Here is a 25,527-nt window from a genome sequence, read left to right on the forward strand (position 1 = left end):
CCCAAAGAGGCAGCCCACAGGAGGAGGAGTTTTGTAGCCCATAGGTCAGCTCTTAGCATCCTAATTCTCCCAATCCTAAGGTCTCAGTGGCATATTAAACAGTTATTTACCCTGTTCTGACCTCATCATTTCTGCTTCATGAAAGACTGAATTAACACAATAGCATTCTCGTATCTACTGACCTTGCAGTGCTTACAGTGATGCTGTAAGCACTGTATATTACTGTCTTTCTCAAGTGGCATAAATTAAAGAGGTTTCGAACTTCTTACAGAGCTTAGAGGACAGAACAGTTCCTTCAGTGGTTTGACAATAAGTATCATTTCATTTAAGTTACTTCTGAGAATTGGAACCCTTTCAGAGATGCTAAGTGGAGCAAATAAGGATCTCAAGACTTCAACATTAACTGATGGGAAGAAAGCCAAAGTTTTACATTTGCTTTCACATCCTCTCTTGTGGTATGTTTTAGTTTAAATATTTTGGCTCCAGACTTGAAGCTCCCAATGCACAGGCAGATTGCTATGCCCACATGCAAAAAAAAAAAATACAGAATTGAGATCTTTTTGCTGTTATATTTAGAGTATGTATTTAATTGTGTGCCTGCACAGTGCCATAGGAAACCCTGGTTTCCTTTCATGTGTTCAACAAAGGTCTTTTCAGATGAGTATTTTGAAAGTAGAGCCACACTAATTAAATGTATTATTAAGAATCTGACGCTTCACAGCTATCAGTGGATTGTAGTATTGAAAATTTGCAAATAAACACAGGGAAACAGAACTCAAATCTAAACACATTCTCAACAGAGGCACTCAGGCCTTAATAGAGGTAACCCAATGGCTATAATTGAAAAGCACCCTACCACACTGAAAAATTCCAGATACTTACTTTAAAGCACAGTGGTATAGCACAGTTTTCTTTTGCACCATTCTATATACTCATCATCTGTACAGTTTCCTGACTTCTGTTTATACAGCAGGCAAATGTTACAATTATTTACAGGCACAGCTGTTCTCTTCCCTAGCTTTTGTTTCTCACATGTCTTAAATATTTGTAAAAACAAGAAAAGTAATTATTGATACATTAAGCAAACATTTTCTTAATAGCGCTGCTTAAATAGGAATCGTTTGTTTAAACAGAACTTGCTAAGTATATGTACAAAAATACAACACGAAATGGTTACTACATACTGGGAAAGTCAACTTGCATTTAAAGAAACAAAATAAACAATGCCAAGCCATTTATTAATACTGCACTCAGCCACTCAGACATTCGGAACTCCCAGAACCGAGTGCAAGGGGTTTGGTTTTTGCCCAGAGCTGTGAAGTAGCTGTGCGCCATCTGCTCCTTGCACAAAGGACATGAGTTTATTCTTGCTGGTGGGAACTGTGGTCTAAGAGCCAACACTTGGCAGCCGAAGCCCTTACCCTCAAAAAGCTGACAGAGAGCGCTTTTTGGCCTTTGAGTTCCCTAATAATGTTCCCCTCCAGGGTGCAGGTCCCTTGTGAGTGCTTTATTTCCTTCTTTATTCTGATTCACCATCCCGTGCAGACAGGCAGGACAACCTCAAGTGCATTGGTCTCCTGTGGATTCCCCTTACCTGCCAACACCTGACAGGCTTAATGCTAACATAAATAAAACATTTAAATAGTGAAATTTATACTGGGCTTGCAGCTACAAGCTGAGAGATTGTGGGCTGCAACTAAGACAAATACAAATAGCAAAACCAGCTTATGGTCTGTGGCAGGATTCCCTCATTGCCACCACCCACTGCCTGTCCAGGACATCCAGCTTCCCAGAGACAAGAGCAGCACCCTGCCCTTTGTGGTGGCCCACGCAGTCTGGCTGCTTTCCATGCTCTGTTCCTTGGGAATTAGCTTGTGGACACAAAAACAAATGTCTGATGGCTGGAGCCAGGTATCTTGGTAAAAGGGTTTATTGCAGACGTGGTCACGTGACCAGTCAGGGGGCAAGTAATCTAGATAAATGCTAATGAAAGCTTTTGCTGGCACCTTGTACATTCAAAGGCTGTTTGCTATTGTTCCTAGTCAGCTGGCTCACCAACTTCCCATTCAGTCTGTCTGGATTGCTCAGATTCAGCTGGGACCACTATAATATTCACATTACACGTGATATAAGCCATCCACTACACGTACGTTTTGTTAAGCTCATTATCTGTGGCACACTGGTGAGACCACACATGACACATTGTTAACGCACATGACAGATCCTGTAACGAGCTGCCTTATGTGGACAAACCAAAGGAAGCCTGTTTACCTCCACCACGTACAGCACGCATGGACAAGGGTTCCTGTAACTCATACATATGTTATAAAGCAAGTGTAACCACACAATTAACATCCACCCCATCCCAGGCAGCTCAGGGGGCTCTTTCTGGTTGGCTGGGTCCAGCAGTGAGGAGCACTGAGAAGATCTCTTTGTTCGTGGTATCAATCCTTAAACCTGACAAAGAGCAATTAGGAAATGGAACTGGTCTTGTCAGACCTGGTATCACCCACCAAACTTATTTATCATGGCAGAAGTCTCGTAAGAATTAAACCAGAAACTCGTAGCAACTTTGTACTGAGAACACGCAAACCGCAACAGCTTAAAAGCTGACCAAATTTAGCAGATTTCACAGGAACAACACAAACTGTCCCTGTTCCAAACTTTAAATTCTTGTTTCAAATTATGTTGATAGTAAAAGTTTCTCAAAGAAAATATATCCAGAATTTCTTAACATGGGCAAGCAATGCTGGGGTTTTTTCTGTAATCTTACTCTTGGAAATGACTGAAACACTTTGGCTCAAGTGTACCATTAAAAGCAAAAATCAGCATTGGACATTGCCCAGAACACCAAGTTTACAGCCCAAATGTTTAAAGTTTGGCAAAGCACTGTACAATCTAGTCTGTATTAACCTGAGGCAATACTACTATTTCTGCCTATGAGATGAATAGAGAAATACAAGTTAGATTTACATAATGGAAAACATCTCTGTTGAGATAAGCCTTGGCCTGACTGCCAGGCCAGCTTATTTACGAGAGCAACAATGCAACGAAGCCAACTGCACTGATAAGCCACAGTTTGGTGCTGAGCAACGTGTTTGGGCTTTGTTAGCTGAAGAATCTGAAATATCACATGGATGGGATCCCTCCATTCCTACATCAGAACAACAGTCCTGCGCTTGCTCTCCTGATTTACAGGTTATCTTTGTGACTCAGATGAAACGTTACCTCATGTAGTCTATCATGTTACTGTAGGAAAATAACCAATAGGTGCATTTCCGTTGAAAGTGGAAATGAAATATCCTGCATGTTTATTTCTAATCACATCCAGCTGTGTGCTGTTGCTAAAGAAAATCCCGACTGAACTCGGGCACCTGAACTGAACAGTAACATTTCAATAGCAAATAGTGTTTAAGAAGAAACTGAATTGCATGAAAAAACCCCAAATCACAGGCAACAGTTTTGAAAGTTTTATCCAAAGGTGCTTAATCAAATTACAGAATCAGAAACTGGCTAATCAAAGCCATAGATTTTCTAACAATTTCACTAGGGTCTTTTTTTTTTTTTTTTTTTTACTTAATTCAGTTATCATCATCATCTTTTCTGCTCTTGGGGGACACTAGTTCCCTCATGCAAGAACCTTCCAGTTGGTCAGGATCCACAGCCACTGGCTGTCACCCAACTTTGGAGAAGCTTGTAGTACATGGTTGCTGTATCTAACCAAGATAAGCTTTGCCAAGAAAGGTTGGACCAGATGATCCTTGAGGTTGCTTCCAACCTGGTATTCTATGATTCTAACCAGGGATAGCCTGAATCATTCTTCAGCTTAGAGAGTCAGGAGTAAGGTCCAGGCTACCTCTGTCGTGCTTTAACTTAACAAGTTACCACCATTACTAGGGAAACTATCCCAGTCACAGCACAGGAATGGAGTCCCTGCCTGGTTTCAGATGTTTGGCAGGGATTTGAAGAGGTCTCCTTTCTTTCTTCTCCTGTAGGTAGGTAGATTTTGCTACCAAAACACAGGCTCAGAGTTAAGGGACCTCTTCTTGTCACAGTCTCTGTTTACTGAGGTTTAGTACTAGCACATATGGCCAGCATGAGCTGATCATTTTAATGCAAACTGTGAGTTGGTACAATCATAGCAATAGCTGGGTATCCTACAAGATACCTACAGCAAGATATCTATGCACAGAGTTTGGACCTAAAAGCTGCAGATGATCCTGGCCCAACATTTCCATTGTCATCCACAGAAACTCGCTAAGCAAATAGTTAGAAACCAGTTAGATAAGCACAGCAGGAGATGCAGGCCTCTGCCATGCACCACCTGCATCAGACCCTTACCTTTGCTCTCATTCCTAGCTGTTCTATTGACTGCTCTTTTTTGTAGCAGAATGAATTGAAATAAGGATTATAAAAATGCATACATCCTGAATGCTTGAGCTATTGGAGAACACAGTCAATCCAAACTCGTAACATAAGGTAGTGTTTCCTACAGACTGGAAAATATCTGTAAAGATTATGAGTACTTTCCTAGTTCAGTGGGCAGTTCACTGATGTTTTATCCTTTGCATCTATGGCACGGGTTCAGTGTGGATCTAGGCACTCACATACTGAATACTCATAAATGCCATGCTTATTTTATTGCGTTTCTTTTTATAATCTGATAAAGGTCACATTTTCTATGTAACAAGTTATATGTGAAGCTATTAGTTACACTCTTCATATACAATGAGAGTCAGTAGCATACATGCCCATTTTTCACTTGGTATAAATATTAAACTAAAGATAATTATAAATACTAATCCAAGGCACTCTTTCTTTTCTTTTTTCCCCTGAATTCATATACATTCACATAGATCTCTTCTGCTTTGTAGCCAGGTCCTAAGGCTGCATGTAGGCTTTCAGGGACAGAGATGCCTCTTTTCTGCTTGCTAAATGCCTAGTTCAGTCATCTCCTGCTGTAAAACTGAGGCTCTCAGATGGCACCACAGTATGAGAGGAAAATAAATGCTACTAAGCATATTCAACTTTGCCACAGCCACCACGGAGTTTTGTACCATTACATTCATTTAATTGTGACTTACATTTAAACTGTACTCGCAGCCTGCTTAAATATGTTAAGAATTATCCTGAGGGACCATAGTAAAACGTAGTCATGTTTATTTGTAATTGCTACAAAATGGTTTACAAAATTGTTAGTGTCTTTTATTATGCCAGCTACTGAAGCACTTGCCTGTTAATTAGAGAAATTTCAGCTGTCATAGCTGGCAATTATAGCTTCTGTATCACTGTCTGCTATGAATAGTCAATGAGAGCTGATTAATATGCATGAGTAGCAGTATATAGTGTGCGCACTGGCGCACAGTGCGGCAGCCGGCGGAGCGGCAGAGGGAGTGCTGTGTGCCGCCAGGGAAGGACGGAGGGAGAGCACGGAAGGAGGGAGCACAGTCGCTCTGCAGCACCCTGCGTGAGACCCCCGGGAACCGCTGCCATCCAGCCCACTCACCTGGGGTCTCAGGGATACCTGCATGCATGCTTGCTAACAGAGATTGCTGTGGCTGCTCTGGTGAATAAGGAAGATTATTTCTACCACTTGCTTAAACATGGGATGCAGTCTGTGCACTCTGCAGAAGCAAGAGGAGCAGTACAAGTTACTGTATGAAGTTTGTCAGGTAAAGAATTAGATTTCATTTCTAGAAGCAAATATTCTCTTTTAGGCTTGTGACCACTGCTAATCACAGAATACCAGAAACTGCTTATACAAGTGGAAGTGAAAGGGGGTTTGCCTTATTGATACGTGTATGAGAATGATTATGTTTTTATGATGTACCTTCCCATTCACACTTGCAGAATATGAAATATTTAATTGTATGCTATTATACATCAAACTTTTTACAACACTTTCATTACAAAACAGGATTCTGTTGTTAATTTCTCCAGTATGCATTAGGCAAAATTTATTGACAAGGATCATGGCTTGGTCACACACTCTTTGAACAAGTTAGGGAAGATGTGCAAGGAATGGATTGTATGTGTTTACGAGTACATACAGACGCTGCTTTCTGTGCAAGGCACTCATTCAGTGCTGAGTCTGGTCTTTAAATGTCTATTCCTGTCAATGTAAGTTTATGTCTAGTTGTTGTAGTTTTTGCACCTTGTAGAAATGCCTGCTAACAAAAAGTTAGATTTGACAGCAAAGTAAAACAGTTCTACAGATCTTTATACATCAACTTACTCATATTGAGCATCTGATAAGTGTTCTAAAAATGTGGTAACACCTTATCCTCTATTACAAAACGTTATTTCCTGTTTCTGCTTTTCCTTCTGTCTGTTTCTGAAATTTCTCACTCTGTCACATCTGAGGTATGATTTGGACCAAAACAGTGTGATGGAACCATGCATCCATGGTTGTTTAGGATCACACTCCTACAGCTCTCTCTTGAAATAATCATGGATAGCTTATGTTAACCTCTGAAAACGTGAAGTGGGTTGTCTGTATGAACGCTCCAGATGATACACAGAAGCTGCCCAGCTCCTTCCAGCTTAACTCTGCCACCTTGCCACTCCTGAGGTGGTTTAGAGTAAGTGACAATGACGAGCAGTCACAGGGCTGTCGAGCTGGTTGGCATTTCCCTGCGCTGCCGTGTTCGGTGCTCACCGGCAGAGGGGATTGCTCAGCAGAGTGAAAGTAATCCTGTGTCCTCGCTGTGTCACCCCCTCCATCTCATCCCCGATACTGATGTCACTGACAACAAAGTGAATAAAATATGTGGTTTGTATGTTATGCTGGTAGGAAAGTGATTAAATTTTAAAGGCATAGGTTTGATCTAATCTTTGCTCACTCACCGAAAGGACAGACACTTTGTGGAAGAAAAAAAACTTGTGAGAGCAAATAGGAAGACATGTCTACTGTCATTTCTATTTATACTGACTCACTTCCACTTGCTAAGCTGCTATGCATGTGATAGTGGGAAGAATTTTGGAGAGAGGTAATCAGGTTTCTCAGACTTTATTCTTTACTGAGAACTAGTTTCAGATGCTGCCTGCAATAGCAGACCTGGAGCCCGGTATTGCTTGTGTGAATGCTCTGTTCAGATCAGGCAGTGGCTGTGGTAGTAGTTACTTATCCCACAAGGTCACCAAGTTTTCATCCAGTCTGAGTTTCAGGACTATCAGGGAATCACATTCAGAAGCGCAACAACCAGAACAAACTCAGACAGCAACAACTTACGAATGTTTTGATTGTTGAGGAAGCTTGGACCGTGGTTGTGAAACCAAGGTGGCACAGAACCTTTGCAAGTTACTGACATCTCTCAACAGATGCAGGACAGCATTCTTTAAATACACGTCCTTAAAACTCAGTCACAGGAACAGTCCCACTGACATCGGAGCTGACTGAACTACCAGGTGCTGGCTGCAGGTGCAGATCCCCTGGCACTAGGCTGGATTTAGAAATGAACCTGCAAAGTGCTGCAGCCTTGTTTCAGCAATGTGTGGAGCACAGGGCGCAGCACTTGTGATTAACTTTAAGCATGGAAGTCCTTTGGGAAACGTGGTTGGAATACCCTCAGCTTCCACAGAAGTGAGAGGTGCATGTAATCCTATAAAGCTGGGATTTCTAACATAGTAGAACCTGAATTATTTAAGACTATAATCCCCGATTATTCTAGAATATAAATTATTGCATAAAATTATTTTAGCAGGGTGCTACTTTAATTTCTCTGCTTCATGAGATAGGAGGGAGGAAATCCTATAGCTTATGGACTACATCCAGATAATTAAATGTCACTAGAACTATAAAAATGCATCCTAATGTAACCTACACATAAAAGCCATCACTTAAAATTTAATGGTGAGGGAAATGAAGAATCATTGTCATGTAAAACAGCAGAATATAGAAGACAAAAGTTTCAAAATATGCTAGCAAGAACAAAGACCTCTTACAGTGGTTTTATTTTGTATCATCCGTATAACCCTAATATCATGTGATAAGATGACATTGCCATTTCTGAGAAAACTAGAAGAAGCTTTTATTAAAGTCTGAGTTAGACAAAATTTGCATAACTTGGTTGTAGGAAATACTGAGCATTGTTACAAATAAATCTTCTTAGCCTTCTGTTTTAAAAGTTCATGACTCGGAGATGTGGGAATTCCAAAAACACTTGCAAGAATTAATAATAGGACATAACTGCACTTTCTCTATTAGGCCAAGAGCTTTAGTGTGGCTGGGAAATTAATGCTTCAATAAATTATAATTCCAGAAGGTCCAGTACGTCTGGCTCCGTAAGTCCTCATAACAGAGAGCACAAAGAGGATCAAATATACCAGGGCTCAGGCTTTATCCCTTCCTCATCCATAGATAATTCGAAGAGATCCTCTTCATTAAGGGCTTTGGCACATTGCCTACAATTTCTTTTTGGGCTGCTGTGAGCTTAATGATGCAGAACAATGGTCTTCCCTCTTGTTGAACACATACCTTATTGTACCTTTAATCACATCATAAAAACCAAATTAAGACACCTCGTCATTAAAGTCTATTGTGGCTGTGCATATCAGTGCTTTGTATTAGATACAAAGGGGACTGAGGCAGCTTGAAATCTTGATGCAGAACAATGTCACTCACAATAAACGTGCTTGTGGCAGCAACGTGATGCATATAATATCTTAGATGTATCCTGAGGTTTGCTTCCCAGTTGCATGCAGCATATGAAATGAAGTAATGATATACTATTAGATTTTGGGTTTCTAGTTAAATGGTAAATTTCTTCAGAAGATTTTAAAGGTTGTGAATGTGGAGGGAGAAAGGGGAAGAAAGAAAACCAGAAAATTGGGAGGGTGTTTTAGACCAGTTCGCTTTCCACAATGTCATCAGCTCCTGTACAAACAATAACAGAAATAAGGGCTTTTCCCTTTGTAGGAAAATTCCTGGAGGACCAAAAAGTAATCTCTGTTGAAGGAAACGTACAGAAGAATGAATCATCTGAGAGAGCACTCCTGAGTTTGTAAAACGAAATTTAAAAAGGTCAAGAACTCAGCTTAGGAAACTTTCTCAGTACCTATTTCACACTAAGCACATGTTCACACAGTCTGGGAGGTGTGAAATCATTTCCTAAATGGACACTTAGTATTTCCAAGGATCAGAACATAGAATTTAAATCACAGACAACCTAAACTGCATGAGCATTGCTCAAAGTGCTGTTCCTTGGGAGTCAACATGATGGAGTTCATCCAGTTCTCATGGTGGAAATATATCATGAAATCTAACCATCAAAACTGGCACTTCCAGCTGAGAAATCATGTGATAAGTGAGTATGGAGACTGACTCCTTCCTCCAGGCTGCCCCTCTAGAATAAGGATAGAAATGCTGGCAGGAAACAAGCTCACCTTGCCACTGCCCTTGCAGATGGGCCGAGGTCAGAAGATTTCTGCCTCCATGGTCGTTGAGCTGGCAACTTCCACAAATACTAAAGTTCATGTATAAATAAACAGTTGTAATGACCTTTTAGTGTTTTAGTAACTTGAAAGCCCCGTTCACATGCTGTTGGCCTGGCACATCTCAAGACAAGTACAAATGACTGTGGGTAAAAACAATAGTGGGCAAGCTGGATTTGTCTTTTAAACTAGACTAAGGTATGACACAGCCAAGGTTACAAAGCACCAAGGTCAGCATACAAATTGCTGCTCTAATGAGAAGATGGTAGTGATGAGGAACTAACTGACACTATATTTCATTGGCAACTTCCAGCAGTATCACTGGCGAGGGGAGTATTCCTTCAACAGAACTCACACACAAACCAGTTGCACTGAGCTGATCAGTGATACAGGAACCTTCACCATTAGAATTCTATTCACATGTTTAGATTTGAAAAAATCAGATTAAAGTAATCAGTCATTAAGAAAGCCTGATGTAAGGATATAGTCTAACTAGACTTAAACCTACTGAGCAACGATGTGATCCTAAATCAGGGCTAAAACGAAGCTTGCCAAAATAAATATGCAGCACAAAAAAATTTCTTATCAAAACTGTAAGATTTGGGAAGCAAAAATAATTGCCTCTGTACATATGCTTTTCACACCCTCAAATTTAATTAGGCAGCCAGAGAATTAGTTGGTCTACGTATCAGTAGTTTTCCATGTTAAAACTGGACTGGTTGTGCCAATTATAGTAAACTGGTGTACTTGAAATACACTGTATGGCTTCAGATACTCTGTATGTACAATCTGTGCTGCAGCTGAAATTAAGAATAGTGTTGAAGTTATATTCTGTCACTTCACTACCATTAAACTTGACCTCAATAACAGTTGTGAACCTATCACACTTACTTCAAAGTAGGCATGTGCTTGCTTAAACAAGATGTTAATTCCAAGGGCTTTGTTCTAGACAAGGTTTTCTACTGCTGAATTAGTTCAGCTGAAGAAAAACTCTGCTTGACAGACTGGAGACTCATAATCTTCAGAAAACTGCCCTTTAATGATTGTGGCGCCTGTCTGTGGCTCAGAAGTCCCCTTTCTTAATTAGACATTTACCAGAAACTGGCAATTGAAATTTTCCTCTTCACTTGATGATGAATAATGCAATGCCTGTATTAAAAAAGTATCTTCCAGAAAAATCCTATTGCATGTTATCAGAATATTTGGGCCATTAAAAGAACATAAACAAGATGTGATATGAAATAAAATGCCTAATGGTCACCTGTGATATAATGGATAACCTGACTTGCTGTGCACGTGGAATATCTTACTGCTTCATAATCTTCCTAAAATCAACAATGCCTTTCTTCTTTACATTGAGCAGATAAAATGCTTAACCAAAGCATAGATTTGGTTGGATTTTTTTGGGGGGAGGTGATAAATGATTGAAAAGATGAGTTTTGTAATGCTTTACACTTACACATCTGTTTAACACCATGAAGCAGGTGGCAGGAAGTCACAAGGGAGAAGGCACTAGGGACAATCATGCTGTGCTTTACTGTCACATGTCAGACATGGGCTGGGAAAAAGGAAACATATGGAGTAATGAAAAAGTGCAGATTTAATAAATGTGTTTTGGTGTGTTCATTAATAATGAAACGCAAGGTCAGGTTTCCTTTTCACTAGGACGGGACAACTTACATTTATACATACAGTGGGATTGTTCCTTTAGGAGCCTCAGTGGGTAAACGTAGACAGGTCCAGCCAGCCCTCCTGAACTCAATGTGAGTTAGGGATTTGACAGAATAAATGAAATACACAAACTTTAAACAAGACTACAATGTTCAGTACCTTAAACAGTGACTATTGAAGGAAGCCTTCCTGTTAACACAGTATATGTTTAGGAAAAAAGCCAGAAGCCACCATCTAAAAGAAAACTGGTAAGCATCATGGCAGTGCTTTCTTACTTGTGTCAATACAGTGACAATTCTGGACATGGACATGTTGTAGGTGATTGGACATATTGTCCACTGGCTTTACACTGAGACACCCCCTTAGCTACATTCAGTAGCACTCCCATTTCTCAAACACTACCATCAGACTCCTTGGGAACCCTTGAGAAATAAGTCTTCTGCTTCACAGAAAAAGTAACTATGCAATCAGACTAAAACCATATTTGGTTTATGCATTTTCATGGATTTTCATGTGCATTTACACTGAGTAAAGTGTCTGACCTGATGGCATCTGCCAAAGTGCCAGCAATTTTAGCCAAAATGGAGAATGAAGGTGTTTTTATCAATAGACACCATGAGAATGCTGTGCCATGGTCAGGCAGCATGGACTGGAAGAGTAAAGTGAGGAGGTGCTGGGACTCCTACCTGCACAACACTGTCTGAAGTTAGTTTTCTTCAGCCAAAAACACAGCTCTGCTTCAGGAAGCGGATGGCCCAAGATGACAAAGCCTACTCTGCAGATACCAGGTAGCTACCGAAGCAGCAGGTCTTTTTACTAACGAACCCACTTAGGTATGTCACTGCTGCCTGGTTCCCAGATAAGAGCACTGGGTGGTTTTTCCATCTTTTCTTGGCACCAACTTCAGTAGCCCTCTTCAACCCAGATTATCTTCAGAGCTACCCACAATTGCTCTTTCCCACATTTGTGAAAGAAGGGAGGGAGTGGGAGGATGGACTCAAAAGCTACAAACGATGAGTAACGGTGCAGAAATGAGAATGTCATGCATTAGAATGGTCTTAAACACAGTGTCTTGGGGATCAGTGTCCAGATTTCAATTGTGGTGTGCTCTCATGTGACCTCGGGTAGATCACTGACTTGGATTGTGTTTCATCTTCTCATCTGTACGATACTCTTTTTGTCTTTGCTTGGAGCAGGCTTTCCAGAGAAGGCACTTTGTTCTCTGTGTGCATAGTCTGATACGCTACTAAAGTAATACTCGTTTTACTTCAAGGCCTGGTCTATACACTAACTTGTACTACTGTTTTGAATTGAGGTATGGCGTTAAATATCGCTAGACTGTCAGTCACCTAGTTGAGCTGTAGCTGCTGGAAGGGCATGGCAGGGAAAACTCCCTCTAAATGCACTTTATACCATCTTCAAAGCACCCTCTGCATGTCACTGTTGGGGAAAGGTGACTGGCCTAGAGGGACTTTTGGCCTGAGTCAGTGAAATAACTGGTTTCTTATGTTAATCCAATGTAGTCGGATGAGAGAAAGAGGGTAATTGCACTTGCTGATTCTGGTCATGAGTAATTCATGATTAGTTATGGCTGTCATTTGTACCTCACTCACAAATATAATTGATTGGCTCCCTAGGGGTCATGCTACTGAAATGGCAGAGTCATTAAAAAGGCAGGGCCTGTAAACTTCTGGTTCTTACATGGACCAGGGTTATTAAGCCATGAACAGATACACGGAAGATTGCTTTCTTAATGCTGAAAGAATATGGAGAAGTATTTCTGCCCTGATAGAAAGTCAGTTAACATGATGAATGCATACTTAAGAAAAAGGGTTCCAAGTAAACTTTGCTTATAAAGAAAGTACAAAGTCTCAGAAGCCCCAGCATTAGTCTGAATCTGTTTTCATTGAAGCAAATGATAGAATTCCCTCTGGTTTTGAGATGCGATACAGACGAGTGGAGCCTGAGACGCCAACCAAAAGCAGGCACATCTTAGTATGCTATAAACAGTACTAGTGCTGCCCCGCTAATACGTAAATGTGCTAATTACTAGCAGAATAAAAATTCCTTTATTTCAAGGGTCTTTCTCCCAAGATTTTCCATGTGGAAGTTAAAGGTTTAGAGAACAAATGTATTCTGTACTCTTAAGTAAAGAATTTTTCTTTGGTCTTAACTGTTTTGTCATGGATGGCTCACAAGGCAGAAGGGAAATGCACACACATGGAAACAGTCTATTACTAAACAATATAATTCTGGGTTTTTTTTGGAAAAGAGAGAGACTGTCCATATGAGGGAAATAAAAGAGGGATTAGATGGAGCCGCAAGAAGAATTAACCTATATTTTGAACCTGTTTTCTCCAATTCTTGAGGAAAAGGGGGTTTAGAAAATAGGCTTTTTGCTGCTCCAGTTTCTATAAAAATCTTTAAAGTTCTGCTGCTTTTTCTTAATATGCAGACTCCTTAAGAACTTGCTAAAGAAGTGAATCAGACCATAAAGAGCGTTTTAAATGGAGCACAGACGTCTGTAGTCTAAAAGAACTAGCATTTTTATAGTGCACTTCCCAAGGATTTGCATGAATTTCTACAAAGAAAAGCTGCTTACTCATTCTTAAGCAAAAAAGTTTTTCTCTGTGACATTTGTGAAGCACAGAAGAACCAACAAGCCGTACAATGCATACAAATGTTTACCATTCATGACATTAAACCCATATAAATCAGTGTAATTTGATGGATGGAAAAATAATTTTCTTGCACCAAAAACCTTTCTAGTTTCTGTTGTGTACTACCAACATCCAGCAAACAGTGTTAATCAGGATTTAACAAAAAAATAAAGTACAAAGTAATTATAACCACACAAAATTAACTCCTCATGCACAGAGCTTTTCTGGCTTTATAAACCTTTCAGTTCACTACTTCCACCAGTGCCCAGAGTTACTTTGTACTATTGGAAATGATATTTACACATGCTTGAATGCAGAACTTCTCACCTACATTGAGCATCCTGCCTCATTAGCCTTCTGCAAAGCTCTTTCTGGCACAGCCCTGTCCTGATGCCCTTATATCACCTCTCCAGGTCAGTCCAAGGGACATCTTTATTGTGTAAATAACCCAGGTGCATAAATTCTGCTATCACAGGAACAGAGAAAGATCAGATGCCACGTTTTCTATAAGCATTGTATCAGAAGGAGCAGAAAATAAGAATTGGTGGTAACCAGGAGGAAATCTCATCTATGTAAACAAGTGGCACATTTTGGTACACCTGAAAGCCCCCAATTTATGTCTGCCATCAAGAAAGTGGCGATCAGGCTTCTCTACCCACCCAGAAAAATAAAACATGCAAATTGTTTACCTTGCTAAATAATTAAAGAGCAGCTACTGATAAAATGACATGTATGTAACATACACAACCATGTACTACCTTATCAAAATACCTTCCTCATGCCTCAGACAAAAATAAGCGTGTTTTCTAGGAACACAGTGCAATTCTGTGATCTCAGCCATGGCTCCAAACTCCCTCTGACTTGCCCAGGACCAGCCTTGTCCTCACTGTGTGAAGGCAGGAGGGCTCCTAGCCTCTGGAACCTGTGCCAACTTTGACCTCAGGATGGTTTGGCCTGAAATTAGCATCTAAACAGCAGCACTTGGCTCGGGAATTGCAGCAGGATCCCAAACCTCCCAGTACTAAAATCGTTAAAGTAAAAGCATGGACGTACAGTATAAAACAACATGAGAAAGTCTGTCCTCACAAAAGGTATTTCACTGTGACATATAGCCAGAATTAATAGATTTCCACAGGATGGATGCCAAACATCCAAACATTTTACACAGCTCTGACAGAGGGAGAAGCTGTTGTGTATGCAATGCCTTACACTCCTGCAGCACTGTAAAATTATATGGAAAGCCATGTCCTAGCTAAGTAGTACAAATTCTTCACAAGCCTAAAAAGACACCAGTTCCTGGTTTTCTTCCTTTCCTCCTTGTTGATTTGCCCACCACTGAATGTTCTTTCTCCCTCTCTAGTGGCCATGTGTAGCGTTAGCATCCTATACTCTACAATAGATACGCAACCAGTATTTGATGATGCAGGTTCATAATATATTGTATCTGACAACCTACTTAATAAGTAACTATCAATGCAAGAGAGATTTGAACAGAGACTCAAGAATGCACTTGGGTCTTACCAACACTACACCCAGCAAGATCTTGCTGCACATTTTTTCTCTATCTCTAAGGCAGGACTAAAACGTTTCCAGCCTTTTTTGTGGCTCTTAGACGTTTAATTTTGAAGTATAGTCACTCCATATTTGTTGCTTTCACATCTCCTGAATGTCATGGGTTGTTCTTCAGCAGTTTCACCTGATGTTGAAGGTTGGACTGTGAAGCTCATCTGCTGCTTCCATTTTTGGCCACCTACAGCGTATTTTTACTTTATAATTTTACCTTAATTGGCCATGACACCATTTGCCCTTCTCTTATCACACTTTGACTATGCCAGTTGAATACTGATGGCACACTCAGCTTCGTAATATCTTGCTTTTCTATTAGACTCATTTCTGTTTCACTCAGAGCCTGACTAAGTTATCACAAAGGCAAAACTCGCAGTGACTTTAGTGAGCATCACATCAAGCTCAAGGGACTATCTTATCTTCTTTCTAAGTATTAAAAGAAAACTTCTAGGAGACACTGAACTCCCAGACAGGATCATGCCATGTTTATCTATGGATTTCTTGCTGCCTTTACAATGTAGATTTTAAGGTAGTGTGCGCTCTGCAGCCTGCTTTTGTTCAAGAGAACAGAATAAACAGTATATACTATCAATTAAAACACTATAAATACTATTCTGTTCCATAATACTTGCATAATTTGTATTAAAAAACCTCAAGCATCCCATCCTTATTTACTGTATGGTCTTAATTCAGAGTATTTATCTCTGTGTCTCGTGCAGATGCTGAGCCTACTGTCTGGCTCCACCACAAATTTCATCAAGGCCCATTCAGTTCAGTTTAACTACATACACTGCAGATAACTACAGCTTTCTCCATATTCAGTATATTTCCAATGCAAAGAAGGTCCAAATCTGAGCATTTCAACATTTCAGACAAGTTAATTTATCCATCTTTTGTGCCATGAAAGATCCCATTGTCTCTGTCACATGGCATGTTCCTAAGAAATTATGCATATTTGTAGTTTTTGGCACTCTTTTGAAGCATTCATTTGCATGGATTTTTTTTCCTGTGTTATTTCAGATGTAACTATTTTTAAGGAAGAATTTTGCTGAGCACAATTCAGCAGCATTAGGAATGAATTCTATGATTATAGAGCCACTGGGATTTTTTTTTTTTTTAACAATGTGAAACTATCCAGATCTATTTATTGTCTTTTAAGGACTGGGAATAATTGTCAATTGTGACACAATTTCCAGAGAGAAACTAAACATCTTAGTATCATCTGTTTGCTAAAGTGTCAAAGGACTCAAGATTAGCCACAATACTGATTCTACATGGACACCAGAAATCAGGCCACTGAGATCGTCATATTTTTCTTCTGCATCATTTCTGTGCTACTAAAAATAAAATACTAATACTTACTACTTTTTCTAGCTGGAAAAAGCAGTTTAGCTCTGTTATACATAATCTGACTTGAGAATTATGAGGTTTTGTTATCCAGATATTGTAGCATTCCCTTCCTCATCCAGATATTCCAGCATTCCCTTCCTCATCCAGATATTCCAGCATTCCCTTCCTCATTTCAATAGAAAATTATATTATTGATGTACTGGGATGAGTAATACTAAAAACCAGCAAATACAAACTATGCAGTGCTTGGTATTTACCTCATAATGTATCAATTTCTTAAGGTGCCAGGTTTAGACTGTAATTTCCCTGCTGTAAATCACTTTACAGCACATTTTTGCACCATTACTTACTGTTCTATCATTCCACATTCAGAATCTAAATGGTTAATAGTGATAGCTCTGTGCAATCCATTAACTCTTATTTTGTTAGTGCAGTTCTGAACACATCTAATAGGTCAGCAGTGCACCACCCTGCCCAAGACTGCTGACCAAAACAGAAACCTGCAGAGCTGAAAGGATTCCACTCAGTTTGTGTTTAGGAATTGGTGTCTTAGAAGAGATGCACAGACTAACCCTGAAACCATTCACCAGGATGACTTGCCTGATAGGATGTGGGTGCTCCCAAGGTTTCACAGAATAGTTAACTTCTAAAGACAAAAAATTCCCAACTATATTTTAGCAGTGGGTTAAGAAGTCTATAATAATAACAGTACAATGAGTTACATTTTCATTTTACTATAATCATTGCCATCTTATCAAACCCATGATATAAAATTGTATACACGTCAAATATAAATCCCCTTTTAGAGTTATTTATTTCTCATGCTCTGCAGAGTCCTATATTCTGAAATGCCCAAGTAGAAGATTGTTGAATACAAATACCCACCGAAATGCTCAGTTCTGACCTGGAGCCAGCAATAGAAGATGAAAGGCTCTGGCAGAGTAGCCCTGATGCCATTGCTTACAACACTTTTAACATCCCTGCCCCCAGGTTTTCTCCAGCCCCTCCATTGGGGCTATCGTTGTAGCTGGTGAAGCAGAACGAGATGAGCACGTGCTCCTCAACAGTCTAATTCACTGCCCAGGACCTACAGTTACGCCACTGATGAACGGGCATTTGTGAAAACCTGAGTGTATCAGTTCTGCTGCCAGAGAGGGCACTCAGTAGCAGCAGTGGGCAGGCCTGCAAAACGCTGCATCTCACCGGAAAGTCACAAACCTTTTCTACACAAGGTTTCCTTTGCAGGAGGAGAGGTATTAGATTAACACTTAGCTGATTTTTATCCCTAATTCTAAAACATGGTCTCGGGTCCTTCTACCTGGCTGTGCAGTGCTCCTCTTTTTCACTGCATTATCATCTTGTGGAAAGCAGTCAGAATAGTACTTAGAAATAATTCCTGTAGTTAACAGTGTGTGATACATTCTGACTGCTGCCTGTTCCCTGCACGATATCAGCCTGACTTTGAAGTTACGATTATTTATATAGCACTTGCATACAAAAGCCCAAAGAGGATGCCAGTCTGTGGATTTGCAAAACAAAGTGTCCTAAGGAACCTAAACTGAAATGCAGGCCGGTACCAAAGTATCTGTTATCCAAGTTCCTCACAATATTGGGGAATAAACTGGAAAGCTATATCCTTTGCATGATTTTACCAGGTTTTAGCATAAAGATGGAGAAAGCAGCTTGTGTGAAGTTTCCTGTTCAAGAGTTATTCTGAGCACACTTCTGAAGAACACTACTACACTGGATACAATTTCAATTCTATGATTTTGATTGCTTGCTGGATTTAGTTGTACAAAAAATAAAAACACATTAGGATGCACACAGTAAAATGTGCAACATTTAATTTGCAGCAAATAATAAAACTCAAACCATAATCAGCATTTCCTTTTTCCAGAGAAAACATTACACTGAACTTAATTTTACAGCTGTACAAATTGTTTTAAAGTAATCTGCTCAATTGGGCGAGTTAATGATGTTTAATTTGACCAGGCCAAACTTTACAGGCATTACTGTGAGCAATTGTATTCAGTGCAAGTGTTTCTGTAATGTAAATGTAATGCTAACACCTTCCATTCTCAGCTGGCTTAACAAAAAACCTGGTGTCATCATCTCTCTAAGATAAACCAAAGATGACAGCATAAAAAGTGTTATGTGCACAAGGTAATTCACCAGGAATTTAGCCTTTTCAATCTATTCTGCGCTTGAGCTAACCCTCTTCATTATCACCCAGCATTTGGCTGTGGGCAATATGTTAAGTTTGGGCTAAATTCAGTTACTGTGCTGAGTAATGTTACTCGTTCAGTTGCCCAGCTTACTTTAATGGCAGTAAACATGGCATAGCACAGCGTGAACTAAGTGTGACCTGATACAAGTAAAGATAGCAGAATCTGGACATACATTCTAGAGATGTCAGTCATATTCAAGAAGGTGATGTAGCAGAGTCACCACATTAGTGCACATTTCAGACATGGATAAAACTGATTAAATGACAAAGCAGCAGCCACCACTAACAGCTGAGGCTGGACACTATTGCATCTGTGGCCAATCAAGGCAATTCATCATTTTTATGCCTTGGAAAAAATATGATACTCTTCATGCAGACAGCAACAGTTTCACTGTGCAACTCACACCTCTGATAACAGATAACAGTAATGCAGTTTATCAAGTGAGTAGCTGTCTGACTGGAAGGAGTACAATGTAAGACATCATTCACAAAGAAAATCTATACACAAAGCATGCTCCTTGATGAGAGGGACTGCTGCGACAGGGGTCCTGGCTGCCTCTGCTAGCAGCATCTTCCAGTCTGGAATCGCAGTTTATCTCTGTGTGTCAGCCAACGGTTGCCCCAGTCCAAAGAACATGGTAACACTTACATGACTGCATGATGCTTTAGGATTGTAACGTCACTATAAAGCTTTCAAAAACAAATTGCTCTGGGCAACTTCTCTTTAACTGCTTCTTTTCATCTGTATTAAAATGCCAATAGTTTGCATGTTAAAAGAGGATAAAAACTTACTGGAATTACCAATGGTTCCCACTATTTCTGTTTGCACAGTTTTTGCATACGAGCCCATAGAGCTTTTGGATTTCCAAATACCTCAACAAACAACAAGCCAAATTTCAAAAGAGATATCCATGTTGAGCTGGAAACAGCAGGAAGTGGGCACAGAGTCTTTTCACTACAGTTGCCTGTTTTCAGGTTGTTCCAAACTGTTCACTCTGTTTAGCTGACATAAACTTACAATCCATACAGTCTGAGACACACAGAAACATTAAAACTTCTCACAAACCAAAACTCAAAATGAGAATTATGATTCTGCAGCTTTATAAAAAGTCAGACCAATGTGACCTCACCTCTTTCACAGCCCCCAGGTACACTTTGATACTTCTGGAAAAGATCATTAGAAACCATGTGCGGAAGGAAACTGAGCATGAGTGAAATGCAAAGCCACAGTGGGCTGGAGGTGCTCAACACCTCTCTCTGGATCAGGAGGGACACCTCTGCTTGCCAAAGATTGGAAACTGTGTATAGAACTGAATGCCTCATTTCAGTTTTGCTGCTGTGAACAGAAGCTTTGCTACTTTGAGACAGGAGGGATCTGTGTTCCAATTCTCTTCTCAGAGCCCCCTTCCATGGCCTGGCATGTCAAGTATTGGCAGGTCTCGGTGGGGTCTCCGGTCATGTCTAGTAAAGATGATGTGTAATGTATAAGGATTCATTAAACCAGAAGATAGTGGTGTTGAGATCTGGGGATGGGAAATGGCCAAGCTACACAGACAAAAAGTTAGTTAAAAAATAAAAAGCCCATGACTGTTTTTTCCTTATTATTTCTATTCACTATCCCAGATGATGTCCATGCCCATCCCTAAGATGCAGATTGTTGTTGCAGTGACTGGGTACTGCCATTGTGCTTCATCTGAAACATTGTTTATCAGGCACAAATACATAGTTTTGCAATTTCAGTTCTTGTCCCAGGAGTTCTGTTCAGCAAAAAGAGGTTAAAAGATTAAAAAACAAACAAAACCTAGAAAAATTACAAGAGAATCAATAACTTGTTCTGTTTAAACGAGGGCTGAGGGATTTCTAATCTGCAAGTGGGATGCTGGTTTATACTTTAGCTCAAAGAGTGAGTCTAATAAAATCAAACTATTAAAATTAAAAGCAGAGCACAGGATTTGTAAAGTTACTGTAGTGAAAGGGGGAAATGAGAGATGCATAACAACACATAAATAGCTCCTAGTTCTTGCTGTATATACCTTTAGGTAAAAGCTGTGACTTTTGCATTAACAGCCAAAACCAACAAAGATATCCTTCACTTTCTGACCGTTTCTCTCATTACTTTGCTTGCTTTCTTCCTTCAGGTCAATGGGAAGGATTTATCTAAAGCAACACATGAGCAGGCAGTGGAAGCATTCAAGACAGCCAAGGAGCCCATTGTGGTGCAGGTCCTGAGAAGAACTCCACGCACCAAGGGCTTCGCTCCTGCTCACGACTGTCAGCTCGTAGACGTGGGTACACAGACAGACATCACTTTTGAACACATCATGGCTCTGAGCAAGATGGGCTCACCTACACCGCCCGTCTCTGTGCTAGACCCATACCTCCTACCTGAAGAGTAAGTAGCAGTTTGTGAAGCCCCTGAAAATCTTTGCGTTCCTTCATATGACATTTAGAAGTAGTTCATAGACTCACCTTTACTTGCTGGTGAATGTGTAGCCATAACTCAAAACATTTTCATTTTTCCTACACATTAGCAAGCCATTACTCACATGAGTAATGCCACTAAGTCACAACATGGCCTCATAAAGCTTATTTTTTGCTGGCATTTGATGGATAAAGTTATTGCTTCTTATAATTCCTCTCACTGCCTCTTTGGGTTGCTTATGTTTTAACTTTATTTTTTATGGCTGCCATAAATTGTGTAATGCTAAGAGCTGCTACATTCTGTTCCAGTGTATTAATTACTTTATTACAACCCTGCAGCGATGTTACTCAAATAAGTTATTTTCTAGGACTAAAATTACTTACCAGTGCTGTCATGGATGTTTTAGAATCAAATTTTAATTATTGTTAATGGTAGTTTGATGCTTTTGTGCTTACAAATAAAAATGACAATTATCTGCTGGCACACACACCCCACGCCCTCACATGCTGTTCAAGAGGAAAACAGCTCCCCAAGGAACCCATGCAAATTGCCTGTCATTTTGCCACGCATCTCAACAAGGGAAAAGGAACAGAAAGGATTCTGAACATCTCAGTTGCTGCGTATGAGAGACCCTGATCTGGTCAATCCACAGCAGTACCTGGTTCCGAGATGATCCTGTACGTGGTGAGAGGCAGTACCAGTGTGCCATGTGTGCTGGCTGCACAGCAGAGCTCTGGCAGGGAAGCCTGAAAGCAGCCTGAGCTCTGAACATGGATCAGCACACAAACACATCCCAGCACACCCTCCAGACATCCCAGTCAGCACTCCTAGGCAATAGGGTTTGACTACCAACAGGCACTGAATGGTATACTGCTCCTAAGTGACTTGCACAGCATGTTAACATTCACACATTGGCCAGGAACTGGGCTTCTGTGTGCAATGTCTATTCCTTTCACAACTCTTGGTAATGCTGATTACTTGAAAGATGGCTCCATCGGATATTACTGCATGGCCACCTATTCCCAGCCCATTGAAAATTCGAGCACAGCTGCATGTTTTAGTGGAAACATTTGACAAAAGGCTGTAGCTTTGAGCTTGTTTGCTGTGAACAAGCAGCAGAGCTTAGGGTGCTGTGGAGAGGACATGCTTACGCTTAGAGCACCTACCCCTTAACACATTTGTAAGAGGGGCTTTCAATACTTGCAACTTTCCAACTGCAAAAACAATTACATTAGGAAAATGGCAAAGATTAATTCATGATGAATCATTTAGGTTGCCACATGCTTGCATAATACCAGTACAGTCCTATCAAGAAACTTCATTGTTTCAACTTAATTGTTGCAACTGCTGATATCTTCAGTGGCCTTACTTTGAGCTGTAGATCTTGGTCTCAAGCACACAGCCTGCCCCATGGCTCTCCCTGCACACAAGGGCAGTCTTTTAGCTGTTTGAGTGTGCTGTCACCCAGCATGTGCAAGCAGACAGAATCAGTTTTTCCTAATGCTTCCTGTAACTTGTCCAAATCCCATTCACATTAATCTAGCCTGCATATAACAAGATGGGTATCTCAGCCAGTTAGCAGATGCTGTTAAGTAAATAGCCTCACACTTACAAAGAAACATGTATCTAGTTAATGGAGAATTAAAGGGAGTTTACTTTCATTGCAGAAAATAATTCCAGCATAGAAAAGAGTCAGCACAAGAGCATTACTGCTTACAGTTTCCAAAGTATAGATAGCAAAGAGTTGGAGAGCTCAAGTCGTGAAAAGCAACATGCCAGTAGTGAATGGCAGTATGAAGAGTGATGCATATTTCGAGAGTATTTAAATCATTAGGCACAGCCTGTTGCATTCAAACCAGTCGACAGAATGCTGTTGATCCAAACAGTTGGATGGCAAATTATTTTTATAATACTTGGCAGTTGGATGAAATGTTCTGTCTTCAAGGCAAAGTGGAAATGCCAAGCAGCCAGCCAGGAATGATTTTACTTTCATGTCTGCAAATAACCTGAGCTCGCAAGTAAATAATCTGGTGTTCCCTCTCATCTTGAACCCTGGCAAATACCTGCCCTCTCAGCTGTCACCTGGGACCCCTGACCCTACTTTGCTGCTGTATATTTTTTCCCTAAGTCAGCTTTATATTTGGAGAAAACCCATTAGTAAATTTTAAGGCTCGTTATAAGTCTTTCGTTCATCATCAGATGCCAAATATTTTAGACTCCTCTTACAATATATGTAATTGTTGTTTAATGCATTTATTGGTGTAAATGGTACAATGTATTAATTAGCCACAGGCAACTTCTTGGTGTGGTTGTTAGTCCATCATGTTTACAGTGACTTGTTCTAAGCTCAGAATGGATTCATGTGCTAACTCAGAGTACGAATGCTGTCCTAAAACACACCTTTTTTTTCCCAGTCATCCATCAGTGCATGAATACTATGACCCAAATGACTACATGGGAGGAATTCATCAAGAAATGGACCGAGATGAGTTGGAATTAGAGGTACTTGGTCTTTAGTACTGTTTCATTTACTGAGAGTTTAACATGTGCTTGTCATGGTTTTTATTTGTATATAAAGCAAAAAGACATTTCAAAACAGATACTCATAACAACATTGCTCATTAGTTACTTTGCAGGTTTCAAACCTTACTGATACCTTTAGCAGTGTATTTAACTGTGCGCCGTGGACTGATGAGCTAGAACTTCAGCTAACAAATTAACATAAATAATGAAGTCATTTATTCCATTCATTAAATTCTGTATAACTGTGCTGATTTAGACTTTCCAAGTGTGGGAGTGGCAGGACCTGCTCCATATAGTCACAGTAAAAATGTGTGAGTTTCCCTGAAAATATTCCCCAGCTGAGAAACAGATGTTCTTGATCATATAATTTAGAAGTATTTTAAGTTTACAAGGCAAGAGCAGAATAGATTTGCCACTATGCTAAGCTGTTCCTCCTTTTTTATATGTATACATACGTAACTTCTAAGTAATGAAAATTATAAATAATAAAAGTTGAACCAGTCACAAAGGTATGCAAGTCCATTTCCCTGCCAGATCTTTAAACATCACTTGGGATTTTAGTACTTGTATATCCCATCAGAAGTTCATCTTCAGTTTTCCCATACTAAATTTTAATAAGCTGCTCCCAACCATTCAGAGCACAGCATATAAATTGTGGGCCTTAGTTCTGCAAGATACTTAAGCTGTAGTGACCCATTGAAGTGTTTTAAATTGTTTGTAATAAATAGCAGTAAAGTATCTCAATACTTCTAAATACTGCCAGCAATGTCTGACCCAGCTAATCCATTCAAGATTATCAGTAAGTGAATAGTTTACTCTTAGCTTGCTTGCACTTCTGATTTCTTAGATCCTGGCCCTGCTAATGCTTATTTGTCAAAGCAAGCGATGCTGACCTGTCTGTAGCTCTGTTTAAATCAGTGGTACATTTATCAACTGCTTCAGTGGGAGCAGAGTTCAGATGTACTACAAGCACAAAGTTGTTCCCTTCTATAAAAGTGTTTGTGGGATCAAGGACTAAAACCCCATAAAAAATTTGCAAGCTGTTTTCAAATCCTGCAGATCTGGTAGCAATTCATCTCGGTATACAAACACAAATCAAAGGCAGGATAAAATCAAAGCGCCAGTAAAACAAATGCTGTTTAGCAGACTTCAAGGCCTTACTTTTCAAACAAGTGCCTTGTTGGGTTTTTTTTCTTAAATAAAAACAAATACAATATAGATTTCAGTCTTAAGGGAAAATGTAGAACAAATCAGTATTTTCTGCCAGTGTCTTTTCAAAAACTATCTTTTAGGAAGTCTAATATTGAGGATAAATTATATTGTTTCCATTAGAACGTCAACCAGTTGAGCTGGAAACAGTTTAAACACATGCACTTCAGTAGCCAGGCATTAATACGCCTTAAACCACAACATTAATAATTTTGACATTGATATAGTACTTCATGGCAAGAGGTGATCAGCTCAGTAACACAGGGAGATGAACGTTAGAAAAGTCTCTGTAGCCTAATAGCATTTCTTAAAAACCACTAAAGATTCTTGTTCAAATTGTAGAGACTGTGATCAATGGTAAGGTCAAAGTGCTAACAGGGACTCAACTGGCTAGTTGCTTTTTTGTTTGCCTTTTGATAGATATGTTTTAAAAGACCACAAAGGCACTGTTTCATTGACTTGCAACA

General features: G+C 39.9%; 1 protein-coding gene across 1 annotated transcript in view; it reads left to right on the forward strand.

Moving 5' to 3' along the window:
* The first annotated feature begins 5,603 nt into the window (after positions 1-5,603).
* The window catches only part of LOC104409552 (E3 ubiquitin-protein ligase PDZRN3-like), a 31,249-nt gene continuing 11,325 nt past the window's right edge, over positions 5,604-25,527 (forward strand). The window contains 4 exon segments of the mRNA XM_010019459.1: positions 5,604-5,672; positions 21,045-21,298; positions 21,618-21,629; positions 23,743-23,830. Coding sequence (XP_010017761.1) covers positions 5,604-5,672; positions 21,045-21,298; positions 21,618-21,629; positions 23,743-23,830 — 423 coding nt within the window.

Source organism: Nestor notabilis, unplaced genomic scaffold, assembly GCF_000696875.1.
Source record: "Nestor notabilis isolate BGI_N333 unplaced genomic scaffold, ASM69687v1 scaffold8008, whole genome shotgun sequence".
Lineage (NCBI taxonomy): Eukaryota > Metazoa > Chordata > Aves > Psittaciformes > Psittacidae > Nestor > Nestor notabilis.